Raw genomic sequence first — 18,768 nt, forward strand, 5'->3', positions numbered from 1 at the left:
TATTTTTAGTTTTTTAAGGAACCTCCACACTGTTCTCAATAGTGGCTGTATCAATTTACATTCCCACTAACAGTGCAAGAGGGTTCCCTTTTCTCCACACCCTCTCCAGCATTTACTGTTTGTAGATTTTTTGATGATGGCCATTCTGACTGGTGTGTAGTCATTGTAGTTTTGATTTGCATTTCTCTAAAGATTTAGTGCATCCTTTCATGTGTTTGTTGGCAATCTGTATATCTTCTTTGGAGAAATGTCTATTTAGGTCTTCTGCCCATTTTTGGATTGGGTTGTTTGTTTTTTTGATATTGTGCTGCATGAGCTGCTTGTATAGATGAAGGTGATATTTAAAGAAGGAAGTTATCCAGCCATTTAAGTACCAAATATTGGCCTTAGATCTGGCCCCATGTCTACCTGGGTTGAGCTGGGACTGGGGTGTGTGATCCAACAAACAAGGTTTCCTGCAATAGCCTTGGCTGCCAGGTGTCCCTGGTACCCTCTAAGTTAGCAGGACTCTCCTAAAGGTTGGGTTAATTTCGCTTCCATGCTGCCTGAGTCCAGGCCATTTGGAGAAAGTGGGTTCTTGGCAATGAAGAAAGTAGGTTCCTTTATTGGAATGCCACAAAGATGTCTGATCCATGTCAAACAGGTATATTTTTTTTCATAGGACTTACTATGTCTCTCTCTGTTCACAGCCTCTAATTCTTCCATTGAACTTCAAGTTTGGACGCTGCTTCTCATCATGACCCAGATTTCATTATGGCATTTTGTCTATACATCAGGCATGACCTCATAATTAACTCAAGGTTGCTATATAAAGTACTGTAATTTACTTACTTCAACTCCCTGTAGGATAAAAGGTGTGTGCCCTTAAGTCAAAACCTATTTGAGATTGCCCACTGTCTCAAAGTGATGCCACCTGCCCCAAACGGTCAGGGTTCCAGAAAAGAGGGAAATGCCATGCTCCTCTTTCAAGGTATGCAACTGGGCTTCTAAAAGCCAGTTGTGGAAAACATATATCTTGCCTAAAATTTCCAATTAGTTGTCACTAGAAACGTTGGTTCGCATGAAAAACCGGTAAAGGAAAAAATTCTGGTTAGACAAGTCTGTCGGAAATCTGACCAGAGAAATCTATCCCACCAGTGCTGTTTTTGTATCATAGTTTTTATAGAGAAAGGGCCTGTTGGAACGATATCGAATATTGAGAAGCGGTGATTGGAAGGTTTGACTCCCCCTAAGGAATCTCTCCAATGTTTGGAAGCATCTGACCTTGATGCGCCTGGGTTGCTCCCCTCCCCACACCCGCCGCTGTGTCCTCCAGCCCTGCCGGGCCACGTGGCCACCGCATGTATTGTTTGCAGACCTGGGGAACCCCAACACCCCATCCGTCTCTTCAGACCCAAACTCTTCTCTCTCACAAATCAACCAAATCATTTTTAACGTGTTTTATGCTTAAATAAACTTTGTGTTCAATTATTCTCATTACTCCGTGGCTGGAATCATACTTATCGATGTTAAGCTTTGCACACTAAATAGCATCCTCTGATTTAAAAAAAACAAAAAAAAACAAAAAGCCAGCAGCAGCAATTGGAGCAGGTAGGCCCTGCTGGCCAGCACTTTAATGCGTTTTGTTATGTGGCTGTTTGTCCTGACAGAGCGTTAGCTGGGTGTTCAGTGAGGTGCCATGTGGAAGAGAAGCAGGCAGCGTCCTCTTTCGCATGTGGCACAAAAACCCCACATTTACTATAATTAACTACATAATAGAGGGCCTGGGAAATATATCCCTGGGGTGCCTCTCTTTTTAAGGTTAAAAACAAAGTAAATGCCACTTCAAGTGTATTTTGAAGTTGTTTTGGATTTAAGCTGATGGCATTTTTTTCTTTCTCTGGGAACTCTGGGCAGAAACGCTGAGCAGAAATCCTAGCGTCCTTGACCGTGGGTTGTGGGTACGATTCCTGTTGTCTGACGTATAAAAGGCCCGGCATCACACTGTCACTGGGCTGAAGAAGCGGGGTATAGACTGAGTCTGCACTGAGCGGCTTTGCTCTCCCAGCCCCGGGGAGGGTCCACAAGCTCTAGCTTGACAGTCATAGATGCTATGCGGCCAAGAGGACAACCAGTACTGATGGAGAAAAATATGCATCTGCTTCAACTTAAGCATCTTAGGATCTTTTGGGAAAATGCTGAATATTGAGATGGATTAAGGAATCAAACCATCTGTTCTAGGAGAGACACAGTATCTCTTCCTCACCATGATGGAAATTGATGTCATGCACATGTTTTTTTTCACGTGAAAATCCTCAACTCCAGACTTTCCCCCACTTCAAGATCAGCAGATTCAGAGCTCCATTCTCATTTCCATAGTCTAAGGTTTAGGTTTTCACAATCAGATTCTGAGTTGAACACAGTAACATCTCATTTATTTTTTTTACTTGATTTCCTTAGATGAATTTTAACTGAAGACATACAAGGAGGAAATGTTTTCATATTTAATAACTTCTCTTTATTGATTTTCATAACAAAGTCACTAGAAATTTCTAAGTTAAACACTATAATTGTTTTTTAGATTTTTAATTAAATCCTTTCTTACCACACTTTAATTCTTGGCCTTTGGTTTTCTCACTTGGTTGACACCTTTGTCTGTCATCAGGATAAGCTAGGTGTAGAGCCATATTAGAACACCCCAGAATCTCAGTGGCTTAAACAACAAAGATTTCTCTCTTTCTCATATCAGGGGGCTCTGATCCTTACTTCCATCCTGGGAGGGAGGTTGATGAGACTTTATTATCTTTCTTTTCTCTCAACAGAATTTATTGAACAATTTATCCTTTCCCCATGAGACTTCAGTACCGCCTTTATCATATATCAAGTTTCAACCTCTGTGGTTCTGTTTGTGAGCTCTGGATTCTCTTCCATTGGCTTATTTGTCTGTTCCTGTGTCAGAATCACATTATTATTATTATTATTATTTTTTTTTTTTTTTGCGGTACGCGGGCCTCTCACTGTTGTGGCCTCTCCCGTTGCGGAGCACAGGCTCCAGACGCGCAGGCTCAGCGGCCATGGCTCACGGGCCCAGCCGCTCCGCGGCATGTGGGATCCTCCTGGACCGGGGCATGAACCCGTGTCCCCTGCATCGGCAGGCGGACTCTCAACCACTGCGCCACCAGGGAAGCCCTGAATCACATTATTATTGAGATATAATTGACGTATAGCATTACATCAGTTTCAGGAATATGACATAATGATTCGATATATATATACACACTAGGAAGTGATCATCACAAAAGTCTAGTTAACATCCATCACCATACACAGTTACAATCTTTTCTCCTGTGATGAGAACTTTTAAGATCTACTCTCTTAGCAGCTTTCAAATATGCAATACGGTATTATTAGCTATACTCACCATGCTGCACATTACATCCCGAGGATGTATCTATTTTATAACTGGAAGTTTGTATCTTTTGACCCTCTTCACCCATTTTTACCATGCCTCTGGCAACCACCAATCCATTCTATGTTTTTTGTTTGTTTTGTTTTTAGATTCCCCCATATAAGTAAGAACATACTATGTGTGTTTCCCTGTCTGACTTATTTCATTTAGCTTAATGCCCTCAAGGTCCATCCATGTTATTGCAAATGGCAGAATTTCTTCCTTTTTTATGGCTCAATAATATTCCATTGTATATATAGACCATACCTTCTTTATTCATTCACCCATCGATGGATACTTAGGTTGTTTCCGTATCTTGGCTATTATAAATAATGCTGCTGTGAACACGGGGGTGCAGGTATCTTTTTGAGTTAGTGTTTTCATCTCCTTTGGATAAATGCCCAGAAGCAGAATTGCTGGATTGTATGGTAGCTCTATTTTTAATTTATGGAGGAACTGCCATACTGTTCTCCACAGTGGCTGCACCCATTTACATTCCCACCAATAAGGGATTCCCTTTTCCCCAAGTCCTCACCAGCACTTGTTATTTCTTGACACTTCATTATCTTTTGATGCTGCCAGCTCAAAATGAGGCTCTGGGGCTCACCTCAGCTAGGGGTCACACCCCAGAAGGGACACACACACTTCTGTTACCATTCCACTGGCCGAAGCAAGGTACATGGCTGGAACTAACTTTCAGAGAGGGGGAATTGTGAACTTCCCATGAAACTGGAAGGGAGGAGAACTGGGAATCTGTGGTGATAGCTGCCAAGTAGTCTCTGAGCCAGTCATGCCTATCTGTATTAAAGAGAAACACATCTTCAGAACCAAAAACAAACAGGTCCCTTAGCTGACTGTCTGCAAGGCAGAAGAACTAGGAGATGATCCTGACCTTCCTACTAATTTAATTCTCGGCTTGAAATAAATCATTTGAGATCACAATACCTTAACTTTCCTCTCTATAAAACGAGAACTTTAAGCTTTTTAAAAAATATTCTTAGGTTAGAAAATGACACGATACAAACATAAACCATATGATATCATATATTTAGAGAACTCCAGAACACTGCCTTCTCCTGCCACTCAAAAAGATTTGCTTCAAGGAAGCAGGGCGGGGGGATGGGGGTCTGGGGTGAGGGGGAAGCACATATTTAGTGAAGGTGAAAACTGGGAATCTTATTAACTTGGTATTTCTCTGATATCAAAAAGAAACATCTCGGGGTCTGGCATTTCTTACAATTGAGAATTCTATAATTAGTTTCTTAACCAGTAGTAAGTATGCGCTCTGCTCAAAATCCTAGTGCCAAAACTTGAGAGCACCAATTGTTTCACATTGTCTAATATTCTAGCTATTTTTAGAACCATTTGACATTTAGTGAGAGCTTGAAATCTAATAAAACTTCTTTCAACCAAGGAAATTAAGTAATTATCAAAAAATGACAATCATACAGGTTTAAAGTAATAAAGAATTACTTCTTTACTAATTCTGAATTAATTTAGCATCTACCCCATTTTGAACCTTCCAGCCTCTCTCCTTGAACTCAGGGTATTTCTACATCCTGTAGAGCAGTGCAATTTGGTCCTGGTTAGAACACGATGGTATTTTTCAGGGCCCTGATTCACGGGAATCCGCAGCACAACTCAGTGAAAAAGAAAATCAAACAGCACCCTCTAGTGTCCACATTTTATTTTTGCATGAAACCCAAACGTATATTGAACGACACCAATCAAAATATGATTTCTCCCCCTCCTCGAAACCTTAGATGTGGAACATTACCAGAATATAGCTCTAGAGAACACATCATATGCCAAGGACATTTCTGGAGAACAGCGTGAGATTTATTCTTATACACCCAGTAAGCATCATTCCAGGAAAATACCAGCTCTTGGTATCCCATGCAAATTTTGCCCTTAATATCTATCTCTCTAACGTGTTGACAAAAATAGCTGTCGAGAAAAATTAAGTATCTCTTTAAAATGCTGAGAATAAACAATGTGATCAAGAAAAGCCATGAAATATTTAGCGGTCTTTCTTTTCCCCCAGCAGAACGTGAAATACTTTCTTATGAATCTAAAGCACAACCACCATAACTCTGGTCTGACTAATGGAAGACTCTGTTTGTGATGGTTTAATTATGTTTGCTGAAATATGACTCTCATATAAGACAACATCTCCGTGGCAGAGGGACAGATCTCTGTCCATAGTCAGAAATAAAACACAAAGACTCATCGCTCCATGAAGAACTCGGTAATCAAATTCTATTTGCTAAGGAAACAAATAGAGGAAGAATGTTCTTTGTATATTTTGCAGTGTGTTTCTGTTTGCATGTGGCCTCTGGCTTAGCTGCTGTTTCATTCATTAGCATAAAATATTGATGATGAAATAGTTTTGAAACTTAGACATTCTCTCATCAGATGAAATAACAATACCTTATGCTCATGGAGCATCTTTCATAACAAGTGCTTTCCCACCCGTATTTACTATTATTCAATCCTAAATCATGCTGCATTTTGACAGAGAAATCAGAGGGAAAGCGTTAGGTTGAAGTTACAATGGCTTAAAGTACTAGCTAAGGAAAAATGCAAACCCACTCATATATGTGTGCTTGTGCTTATAGGTTTCTTGAGTAATTTCCAGCTTCTAATGAGACATATGAGAATGATAGCAGTCTTTTCAGCCTTTTGTGCCTTTTAAGAACAAACCATGACATACCATTCTTGATTTCCCCCACTAACTCCTGAATTTCTTTGGGGAATAGTTTAGGGTACAATAATCCACTGATATTACCCTATTTTTAGTTGGGCAAAAATATTTGATTTTACTGAAAAGGATAACATTTTTAATTATTGTACTTTAGGTCTTGAAAATCTTTGCATTGGATCTATCTAGAACTCACAAAAGTTTTCTGATTTAAACACTCTATTCACATAGAAATATGCTCTTAAGTTAATTATATGTTAATCAAAGACAAAAATGCGTGGCTCCTGTACTTTCCTCTTACCTGCCACAAACATTCTCAATGCAACCAGCCGTCCTAGTCCTTGAATGTAGTTTAAATATCTACATGGATCATTCAAATCAAGGAGTTACAAGTGTACATTCAATGATGTTCTCCATGAGTCTCTGAATTCATGACTGCAAAATGCTGTTAAGAAGTACCTGCGTCCCTGCCAAAGAGGAACTCTGCTCTCTTGAAGAGTCCTGATCAGAAAGCAATTTGGCAAACTAATTCGACAAGGGAAAATGATGAATGATAAATGAACATAAAATGTGAAAGTGTCTAGGTGTTGTAGCAGAATATTAAAGGCATAAAGTGAGAACTGTGGATAGCACAGAACACATTTTTTTTTTTTTTTTTTTTTTGCTCTAAAAAAGCCACAGATTCTAAATGCTTACTTTGAACCTCCAAGACAGGAGTGGAAATATTCTAAATATTAATTCCAGATTAGCAGAGTCTAGAGATGCTTGGCCCCTGTAGATTGTATTCACATCTCCCATGTGTTAACATTTATTAGTTGTACTTTTGCCCTTTTGGCCCTTTTCATAAACAATTACTTTCACTAGTTAAGTTTAAGTGGAAATCAAGAACTAAGTCAACAGAGGGAGAGAAATCTTACCACATTTACCTTAAAAACCCACCACCACCTTGGACCATAGTGAACAATTTAGCGAATGACTGCAATTAGTTTAAATGCACACTATTTAAGCAAATTGCCCTGAAAGCACAGGTTGCCTAAATCCTAGGGAAACGCATCTGCACATACAACTCTAAACACTTTTAAGTTTAGGAAGAGCAGTTTACAACAGTCACAACAAATGAGGACATTGTTGTGTTCCCAGGTATTATACTCTAAAAACACAAATTCATCAAAAGTCAGCTTTCCTGGGTAGACCCCCAAAGAGGTACCCGTGACTCCTAGAAGCCAGGAGACCTCACAGCTACAGCAGTATGAACTCTTTTATATTTCCTCTCCCTTTGAGTTTTCCATACTGTGTTGGCAGCTTGAAACTACAGAACTTAAAATTGGATGATGGTTGAAATTTTCCATAATAAAATGTTGTGGAATGTATGGGTGTATTTCTAAGTCTTCTACCAAAAAGCGTCATCCTGAGGTGCCTGAATATTACAGAAACAACACAATGCCTCATCTTTTGGTCTAATCTTAGAAGTGGGTTCTTTAAATGCCACTTCCAAAACATGAAGTGATCACTGACAATGCATGCGCCTATGGCAGCTTTATTTTTATGAACAACTGAAAATGCAAGCATTTTCACAAATTCCTACATTATTTATTCCAATCCTATTCTGGGTTTTTCCTTCTCACCAGAAGAACGTAAATGTACATAGGTTGGAAAAATGAGTGGTATAACCTTTCAGTTTTGTGAAGGTAGGACAAGAAGATTTCACTCCAACATGTAAGAAAGTGCAGCTGACGATAGTAGAGAGAACGCAGATGGACCGGGGTTGGCCCTTACTTCTCATGGGTCCTCGAGAGAGCCAGGTTGACCAGGTGCCATCAAAGGTAACTAACTTCCCCTTCCAAAAATGACAAGAAAAGGAAAGTTCTCTCTTGCTAAAACTCCTAAGCAGATTTCGTTAAAAGGTGGGGGAAAATTATCTTAATTCTCTTTCTGAGATGTTTGGAAACACTCTAAGAAGGAGACCCGTGACTCCCTCAGCTTTAATTCAGTGAGTAAAAATCTAATGGGATCCAGATCCAAGAAATGAAATGTAGAGACTGGATTTTACCCTCGGGAAGAAAGTCTGAATCTAATAAAATATTCCTTCTAGACACTAAGCCATGCAAAGGAAAGAACAAAGTGTCTTGATACAATTACCTTCTGAACAAATGCCTATTTTAAAACAACACTAAACTGATTACGTTGCACAACAAGTAAATAAATATTAAGTCCAGTTCATAAGATACATAAGAAATACCAATAATTTCCCCCTAGGATGTTGTAAAACTGTTTGCTTGGCCATTCTCTTTTGCCTAAGTCCCAGTCATCAAGGACAGCTGAAGTTCCATTTATTTCTACAGGTGTGTGTGTGTGTGTGTGTGTGTGTGTGTGTAAATGTAAGACTCCAGGATGAGTTGTAACAAAAGACTCTCATTATGATGAGTCTTAAAATTTGTAGTATTTAGCTCTGAGTTTTTCTTCTCTAAAATGTGAAATATTTAGCAAAAGTTCTATTTAATTTCTCCTGAGTTAGGTGAGGAATCTATTGTTCAAAATCCATTCAACTCCATGTTACGTTTTCAGATTCTCAAAAATTTCCATGGCTCCCTCTGCCAGCTTGTCTAGTTTTGTCACGATAACATCCAAAACCTGAGAGACAGAAAAGAAATTCTGAGGTTTTTTTCTTATCAAAGAAATATGGTCCTCTCAAACTGATCTCAAAAAAAAAAAGGGACCCAAGACTCTCATTACACCATGTGAAATAGAGCACTTGGCAAATACTGGAAAGCAAAGTCCCCTGAGGCAGGGCTTTCCTGGTGGCGCAGTGGTTGAGAGTCCGCCTGCCGATGCAGGGGACGCGGGTTCTTGCCCCGGTCCGGGAGGATCCCACATGCCGCGGAGCGGCTGGGCCCGTGGGCCCGTGGGGCCATGGCCGCTGAGCCTGCGCGTCTGGAGCCTGTGCGCCCGCAGCGGTGAGAGGCCGCAGCGGTGAGAGGCCGCAGCGGTGAGAGAGAGGCCCGCGTGCCACAAGAAAAAAAAAAAAAAAAGTAATTTGGAAAAACATATATGTTGCTCCCTTTTTCTTGTATATTCCTCAAAGCTTTGTCGGAAATGTAAGCTCATGAACCAGACACAAATTCCAAGAATGGCACTGACTTCAAATCAGGACTGTAGCTGTCCTTTGCAATAAAGTGTAAACTCAATGGAAATTTAGAAGTCAGTTCATCGAGATTTAGAAGCTGCCTGTGGATTTCTCGGGTCCCCCTGAAGAGGCAACTCTCCTGCTTATTTTTTCCAGCTATCATTAGTCTTTGATGACTTGGCATGTCAATCCAGCTCATCCAAATCATGTCAGAATTGAGAAATAGTTTTAAAAGGAGCCCTGTTCACTTAACCCTGAAGATTAGAGTTTTTAAATCAACCGAAGAATTAAGACTTTTTTTTAAAGAACCACAGTTATTATTTTATTACCGTATACCAACCCTGTGGTGAGGACTTTTCATCTATTTTCTTTATTCCTCCTAAATAATCCTAAGAAATCATTATTTTCCTATTTTATAGATGCTGGTCTAAAGAAGTTAAGTAACTTCCCCAAAGTCATTTTATTGGATTTCCCAGAATATTTGACAAAGTTGAAAGAATATTGCAAGGGATCTTGTGTGGGCATCTTAGTAAATAAAATGCCAAATATGACAGGTTATCCAGACTGTCATACTGTATACTGCTGGACACTTTACGTTATCCAGCATCACTAAGAGAGACTTCACTCAAGTACTCTGTTGTCCTTGGAGGGGTACCATGTGGATTATCACATTTTAAAAGAATTTTAGATTTTTATGCTAAAATTAATTTTACTCTAAAATTCCACCGAACACGAATTGATTTTACTCCTAGCATAAGAGTTCAGAACACAGATTCTGGAGTCAGACAGATTCTGGGTTTGAGTCCTAGCTTCACCACTTACTAGCCAGACACATTTCATTCATTCATTCATTCATTTTCTAAATGTTTATTGATTGCTTCCCTTGTACCACGTATTGGTCTACAGCAGTAAATGAAAACTGATAAAGATGTAATTTCCAAAGGAGAAAAGTCCTATGAGAAAGCAAACAGGATGCTATGGGGGGAAATGGGGGCAGAAAATTCATTTAGATGCAGTGGTCAAGTAGGCCTTCTGCGTGGTATCATTTCAGCTGAGATTTAAGGGAAAAGAAGGAACCAAGCAAGCATGAAGGAGGGGGTTCAGACAGAGGCCAGAGCAAGGGCAAGGCCCTGAGGCTTGAGAATGGCATTTGCAGGGAAGAGGAGAGCTGTTGTGGGTTGCCACACGCTATGGCTGGAGAGGTAGGCAGGGGCCTTTTCAGCCATAAAAAATCTGAATTCTAAGTCAAGGGCAATTGTAAGCCACTAAAAGATTGTTAGTAGGAGAGTGGTATCATCCAATTTACTTTTCAAGAAATACTTTATCTTTTAGAGCAGTTTTTGGTTCACAGCAAAATGGAGCAGAAGCTACACAGATTTCCCGAATATCCCCTGCCCACACACATGCATAGCCTCCCCCACCGTCCACATCTTACACCGAGCCATGCATTCGTTACAATCAATGAACCTGCATTGACACATCATCATCCGGAGCCCATAGTTCACACTAGGGCTCACTCTTGGTGAGGTACGCCCTGTGGGTTTTGGCAAAAGTATGATGACATGTACCCACCATTATAGTATCATACAGAATACTTTCATTGCCCTGAAAACCCTCTGTGCCCTGCCTATTTATTCCTACCAACTTCCATGAAAAAATAACTCTAAACGCTATATGGAGAATGGATTTGTAGAGAGAAAGAGAGGAAGCAGGAAAAACAAGTGACTCTTGTACAGGGCTGGGCGGTTGGCAAAAGCCCAGGGACTTAGGAAGAAATAGATGACTTCGAGCTATATTTTGAAGGAAGAAGCTGTGAGACTAAGTCATACGTGGGATTTGCAGATAGGGGAAAGATAGAAATCAAAACGGTTTCTGATCTGTACAGCAGGATGGATGATGATGTCATTTACTGAGACAGAAAAAGAGTGAGAAATAGTGTCAGGGAGAAAATCAACTGTTCAGTTTGGTACATGTTGAGCACGCAATGCCTGTAAGAGATCCAAGCAGAGGTGTCAAGTAGGCAGGAAGATACATGACAGGAGCTTGTCAGACTAGTCTGGGGTGGTGATAAGCCATATATAGGAATCCTATACATTTAGATGGCATTTAAGCAGAGGACAGAATTAGAGAGGGAAGGGGCCCCACTTTCAGGGGGCCTGAGAATCTGCAGGATCAAAATTTAGAGGTTAGGAAGAGAGGGAGGAGTGACCAAAGGAAACTGAGGAATAGCCAGGAAAAGCCAAGCAAAACTCAAGAGGAAAGTGTGACTGATACGAAGGAAAGAGAGTATTTCAAGCAGGATACAGTGGCCAATCGTGTTGAGTGTACGAAGATATCAGGCAAGTTACTTAATCTTTCTGAGAACCTACCAAGTCTATAAAATAGGAATAACACTACTTATTCTCTATGCTTTTTCGAAGTACTTAGTGAAATGACAAATCTACCACTTAGCATGGGGCTCTGTATATAATAAGTATACAGCAGGCTTTTTTTTTTTCAATCTTCATTATCTCAATGCCATCTTTGTCACTGTACTGTATGGAAGAGAAGTTAGCAGAGGACCGTGTTTCTAAGAATGCCAATTAAACTGCCTTTTACTATTTCTCTTTCCTTATTGACATTACAAATCATTAAAAAGGTATAAGAATACATTTCTTCTTGTAGTAAAACACTGCTTTTCAGTGTCAGTGAGAGAGTATACCATGAATTACTTTAAAACCTGTTTTGTTTACCATTCCCTAATACCCTTTGTCTGTCCTGTAAAGTATTTGAGTGGCTTCTTTTTCCCAATTAATTTTAACCTGCAGAGGGACCAAATCAGCAAAGTTATTAACCTCTTAAGAATACTAGCCCACTTACTGTAAAAGCATTCATATAGATACCTCTTATTGGAATGTTCTCCAAAAAGCTTGCTGGTGTTTCTGAATGCTGAAGTTTTGTCCAAAAGGGAAAATTATCGAGCATGCAGCCTTTCCAAAAAGGTATGAGACATTAAAAGCTATTAAAAACAGTGAAGCATTAATGAAAAGAAAATGAGCAGTTTTCATTTATTAAAAATTATGTAAACACACTCATTTCAGACCCATTATTATTGCACTTGGATATTCTTCCTAAATGTTATCAACAGGAAGAAATATAAGATGAAACATTGCTCTTAACTAGCACTTAAGAATAGAAACTTCTTTTCAAAATAGCGATCCTCACGAAGTCCTATTAAGGCTATTTAGACTGATAACAATTCCATTAGCCTATGAAAATTCAACCAATGAAAATTTAAAGATTAAAACAAACTTTCTAAGAATCCAAGAAAAATTGAAGAAAGACTGCTCCTCTATCATCCTCCAAATTGAACACTTGGAAATTTCCCCCAATTAATTAAAAAGATGCATCTCAAACCTTACAGGGTGTCCCCATCCCCCGGGCCACGGACCACTACAGGTCCGAGGCCTGTTAGGAACCCGGCCGCACAGTAGGAGGTGAGCGGCGGGTGGCAGGAGAGAGAGCAAAGCTTCATCTGCCGCCCCCCATTGCTCCCCATCGCTCTCATTACCGCCTGAAACATCCCCCCACCCCCCCCATCCCTCTGTCCGTGGAAAACTTGTCTTCCACGAAACCGGTCCCTGGTGCCTAAAAGGTTGGGGACCACTGACTTATACGATGCAATGGAGACCAGTCTATAAGCAAAAATAACAGGTAATTCTCTATAAAAGAGCTAATTAATTTGTTAGTATTATAGAACTAGTGGATATATATAGAACCAGTGGAGAAATATCCATGAAAGAGAAAGAGAAATATCCATGGAATATGAACTGCCTACTTGAAGCCTAATTCTGATTATTGCCCCAGGGCATGAATGAGCTTGAACTGACCTAGATGCTTGGGTCCCTTCTAGCTGCTCACTTTTCTTCCTCTTCTCATCCATGTTCCTACTCACTCACACCTTCTTCTTTCCCTTCCTCTGGCTCTACTCCAACACCTCTTTAAGGCAATACAGGAATATAGAAATAACCCCCAAATGCATTATTTAGAAGTAGGTGAGAAAAAGGGGTAAGAACATAAAATAGCATAAAAAAATTATATGTTTTTTTGCATGTCATGAAATTCTACATAGATGCTAAGGAAGAGCCACTAATTTGGTTCTACTGCCTAGGAAACAACGCAAGTCACTCAATGAAATGTCTATAGTATAAAAACAGACTACTTGGGATAAGTAAATAGGTATAATCATTTAGTAAGTCCAACCAATGACTCATTTTTCTGTTGGGATCTACATATTTGTGGGAGGTATCTTTTGTCACTATGACAGCCATTTAAACCCAGTATCAAAATAAATTGAACTAAGAAGGAGACCATCAAATTGCTGTATTATAAAGAATAGCATAATTATTCCCTATACTTAGAGCAGAAGGAACTTGCTCCTAAGTGCTCTCATAAGGATAATTAACACATAAGACAGAATTATAACATAAGAAGTGACCATTGATTGAGTATGCACTCTGTGCTGGGCTTTATGATCTGACCTCTCCATACATTATATCATCAATTATAGCTTCATCCCAGTTGCTGGCATGAACTTTAAAAGGCCATTTCCTTCTGCCAGAGCCCCTCAATGGCATCATGCCAAAGTTCAACTCAGTCAAAGCCATTCTGCACAGTCTGGGTACACAGCTCTCTAAAGATGTGGCTTGACTGTTATCTAAACTTAGAGCCAATGCGGCAGGGGAACTACTTACATCAGAACAGCCTGGAGTCTGTATTAAAAATGCATGTTCCGGGGCCCTCTCCATACTAACTTAACAGAATCCTGGGGGTATGTCCGGGAGACAGCATTTTAAACGTGTGCTCAGGTGACTCTTAGGCACCCTTGGTTACAGAGGGGCTGGCAAACAGTTTCTTGAGCAGTGGTCTTCAAATGTTTTGATTGCCCACTCAGTAAGAAATTTTTGAGCATGCTCCAATATAATATTTATGCTTATGTACAAGTTAGATATCGGTACTGGTTTACTAACATATTATGTATATTTTTTAAAGATGAGCATATTTTTTAAAGATGAGGTTTTAAGTAATTATTATGTAGGGATACCTTAGTAGGAGCAAAGTACAGAATAAGCTTCATTATTCTTGAAAATTTTCGATACTTAGCCAGAATTCTATAATTATCAGGCACATAGCAGCAAATTAATTGGGTTTTCTAGTGTTAATGTTATTTTTACTTACGAATGTGATTTCTAATTTATTAAAAGGCTTTGAGACACATGTTTGTAAATAATGAAAGAAAATGTCCAAATGTTCACTTTGCAGAATTGTAAATGTTTAATTAAAATTTTTGTTGTGAAGTAGGTTATATATATACAAGACAGTGTATAAAGATAAACAATCATAATAAGCTGAACACCCATGTACCAACCACATAGGTCACAAAATAGAGTATTACCAATACATACCTTGAAACCTCCTTGAATGACTCTCCCCAATCAAATCTACGCACGTAACCCTCCTCAAGGTAATCATTATCTTTTAAATCATTCATATTTTCTCCTTTTAATCTTACCACCTATATATGTAACCCCAAACAATAAATGACTTCCCTTTTCCTTTGTTCAAATTGTATATAAAATGGATCATACTGTACGTATTTACTGAGTTGCTTTTTCACTCAACGCCATCATTTTTGAGATTCATCCATGCTAATGTGTGTAGCTCTAGTTCACTCATTTTTACTTTTGTATACAGTCATCCTTGATATCCTCGGGGGATTGGTTCCAGGACCCCCCTCAGATACCAAAATCCACAGATGCTCAAGTCCCTTATATAAAATGGCATAGTATTTGCATAAAGCCTACACATATCCTTCCGTGTACTTTAAATCACCTCTAGCTTACTTATAATACCCAATACAATGTAAATGCTATGTAAATAGTTGTGAATACAATGTAAATGCTGTGTAAATGGTCGCCAGTCCACAGCAAATTCAAGTGTTGCCTTTTGGACCTTTCTGTAATTTTTTTTCCCCCAAATATTTTCAATGGGTGATTGATTGAATCTGCAAAAGTAGAAGCCAAGGATACAGAGGGCCAACTGTAGTACTCCATTATAGGAATAACCCACAATTTATTTACTATTCTATTATAGAAGGACATTTGAATTGCATCATGTTTCTTCTACTGTTGTTATCAACAGCGCTACCATGCACATTTTTCCTTCCCAAGGTATATATCCAGGAGTGAATTTGCTGGGTCACAGGGGATGTTCAACTTTACAAAGTAATGCTAACAGTCTCCCAAAGTGATTGTATCCATTTGTTCTCTGAACCTCATGCATGAGAGTTGACATTGCTTGGCTTCCTTGACCAAACCTGGTTTTGTAAATCTTTCTTTATTTTTGCCAATCTGTTGAGTGTGAAACAGTGTATCGTATTTCTTATTTAAATTGTCTAGACTACTATTAAGGTTATGAGTCATTTTTGTTTCTTCTTCTGTGCCATCTGTTTATGTCTTTTGCTCAGTTTTTTCTGATAAATTGTCATTCTTATTGATTCGTAGAATTCTTTTATATTCTGGACTCTAATCTTTATGATTACATATGTTGAAAATATCTTCTCCCAATTTGTGATCTGTTTTTACTCTACTGTTTTTGTACGGAATACACATTCTTAATTTTAATATAGTTGATTTATCAATCAGTTAGTGGCATCTGCCTGTGTGTGTTTTTAAAAAACCTTTCTTACCTCAAGTTCATAAAGCTCTTCTCCCCAAAGTTTTAAAATTCCGTTTTATATTTGTCTTTAATCTACTAGGATTGATTTTTGTGTGAGACTGGGATACACTTTTTCTTTTCATTTGGTAACAAACAGCCCAAGCACCATTTGTACAGTTGTCCTTTCTCCATTGAATCGCAATGCCTCCTTTGTGCGCATGGATTATTTCTGAGTTCTCTATTTTATCCACTGGCCTATCTATGTATCCCTGACCTAAAACCACACTATCTTGATAACTTACAGCTTTATAATAAATCTTGATACCTAGAAGGACACATCCTTTGATTCTGTTCTTTCTATCAAGAATGACTTGGCTGGAGACCTTCAAGATGGCGGAGGAGTAAGACGCGGAGACCACCTTCCTCCCCACGGATACACCAGAAATACATCTACACGTGGAACAACTCCTACAGAACACCTACTGAACGTTGGCAGAAGACCTCAGACCTCCCAAAAGGCAAGAAACTCCCCAAGTACCTGGGTAGGGCAAAAGAGAAAAGGAAAAACAGAGACAAAAGAATAGGGACGGGACCTGCACCTCTGGGAGGGAGCTGTGAAGGAGGACAGGTTTCCACACACTAGGAAGCCCCTTCTCGGGCGGAGACTGCGGGTGGCGGAGGTGGGAAGCTTCGGAGCCGCGGAGGAGAGCGCAGCAATGGGGGTGCAGAGGACAAAGAGGAGAGATTCCCGCACAGAGGATCAGGGCCGACCGGCACTCACCAGCCCTAGAGGCTTGTCTGCTCACCCGCAGGGGCGGGTGGAGCTGGGAGCTGAGGCTTGGGCTTCGGAGGCCAGACCCCAGAGAGAGGACTGGGAGTGGCTGCGTGAACACAGCCTGACGGGGCTACTGCGCCACAGCTAGCCGGGAGGGTATCCAGGAAAACGTCTGCACCTGCCTAAGAGGCAAGAGACCATTGTTTCCGGGTGCACGAGGAGAGGGGATTCAGAGCACTGCCTAAACGAGCTCTAGAGATGGGCATGAGACGATAAGGCCGCTGCTGCAGCCACCAAGAAGCCTGTGTGTGAGCACAGGTCACTATCCACACCCCCCTTCCGGGGAGCCTGTGCAGCCCGCCACTGCCAGGGTCCTGTGATCCAGGGACAACTTCCCCGGGAGAACCCATGTCACGCCTCAGGCTGGTGCAACGTCACGCTGGCCTCTGCTGCCGCAGGCTCGCCCCGCATCCGTACCCCTCCCTCCCCCCGGCCTGAGTGAGCCAGAGCCCCCGAATCAGCGGCTCCTTTAACCCCGTCCTGTCTGAGCGAAGAACAGATGCCCTCAGGTGACCTACAAACAGAGGTGGGGCCAAATCCAAAGCTGAACCCCGGGAGCTGTGAAAACAAAGAAGAGAAAGGGAAATCTCTCCCAGCAGCCTCAGGAGCAGCGGAGTAAAGCTCCACAATCAACTTGATGTAACCTGCATCTGTGGAATACCTGAATACACAACGGATCATCCCAAAATAAAGGTGATGGACTTTGGGAGCAACGATATATGTATTTTTTTCCTTTTTCTCTTTCTGTGTGTATGTGTATGCTTCTTTGTGTGATTTTCTCTGTATAGCTTTGCTTTACCACTTGTCCTAGGGTTCTGTCTGTCCATTTTTCTATTTTTATTACTTTTCAATTTTTTTATTTTTAATAATTATTTTTTATTTTAATTATTTTATTTTCTTCCTTCCTTCCTTCCTTTCTTTCTTTCTTGCTTGCTTTCTTTCTTTTTTTCTCCCTTTTCTTCTGAGCCGTGTGGCTGACAGGGTCGTTGTGCTCCAGCCGGGTGTCAGGCCTGTGCCTCTGAGTTGGGAGAGCCGAGTTCAGGACATTGGTCCACCAGAGACCTCCTGGCTCCACATAATATCAAGCGGTGAAAGCGCTCCCAGAGATCTCCATCTCAACACCAAGACCCAGCTCCACTCAATGACCAGCAAGCTACAGTGCTGGACACCCTATGCCAAACAACTAGCAAGACAGGAGCACAACCACACCCATTAGCAGAGAGGCTGCCTAAAATCATAATAAGGTCACACACACCCCAAAACACATCATCAGATGCAGTCCTGCCCACCAGAAAGACAAAATCCAGCCTCATCCACCAGAACACAGGCACCAGTCCCCTTCACCAGGAAGCCTACACAACCCACTCAACCAACCTTACCCAATGGGGGCAGACAGCAAAAACAACAGGAACTACGAACCTGCAGCCTGCGAAAAGGAGACCCCAAACACAGTAAGTTAAGCAAAATGAGAAGACAGAGAAACAAACAGCAGATGAAGAAGCAAGGTAAAAATCCATCAGACCAAACAAATGAAGAGGAAATAGGCAGTCTACCTGAAAAAGAATTCAGAGTAATGACAGTAAAGATGATCCAAAATCTTGGAAATAGAAGGGAGAAAATACAAGAAAAGTTTAACAAGGGCCTAGAAGAACTAAAGAGCAAACAAACAATGATGAACAACACAATAAATGAAATTAAAAATTCTCTAGAAGGAATCAATAGCAGAATAACTGAGGCAGAAGAACGGATAAGTGACCTGGAAGATAAAATAGTGGAAATAACTACTGCAGAGCAGAATAAAGAAAAAAGAATGATAAGAATTGAGGACAGTCTCAGAGACCTCTGGGACAACATTAAACGCACCAACATTTGAATTATAGGGGTCCTGGAAGAAGAATAGAAAAAGAAAGGGACTGAGAAAATATTTGCAGAGATTACAGTTGAAAACTTCCCTAATATGGGAAAGGAAATAGTTAATCAAGTCC

General features: G+C 40.4%; 1 protein-coding gene and 1 long non-coding RNA gene across 7 annotated transcripts in view; one reads left to right on the forward strand and one right to left on the reverse strand.

Annotated features, from left to right (window-relative positions):
* Positions 1-1,479, forward strand: part of LOC137230970 (tubulin-specific chaperone cofactor E-like protein) — a 162,234-nt gene extending 160,755 nt beyond the window's left edge. For 4 of the 5 annotated variants that reach the window (XM_067751355.1, XM_067751349.1, XM_067751350.1 and 1 more), the window contains one exon: positions 690-1,479. In XM_067751355.1, the coding sequence (XP_067607456.1) occupies positions 690-790 (101 nt within the window). In that variant the 3' untranslated portion in view covers positions 791-1,479. The remainder of the gene's footprint in view (positions 1-689) is intronic. The other variant, XR_010946319.1, reaches the window with a different exon arrangement.
* The window catches only part of LOC137230971 (uncharacterized), a 91,463-nt gene that overhangs the window by 6,712 nt on the left and 65,983 nt on the right, over positions 1-18,768 (reverse strand). The window lies entirely within an intron of this gene.

The sequence above is a fragment of the Pseudorca crassidens genome, chromosome 9 (genome assembly GCF_039906515.1).
Source record: "Pseudorca crassidens isolate mPseCra1 chromosome 9, mPseCra1.hap1, whole genome shotgun sequence".
Taxonomy (NCBI): Eukaryota; Metazoa; Chordata; class Mammalia; order Artiodactyla; family Delphinidae; genus Pseudorca; species Pseudorca crassidens.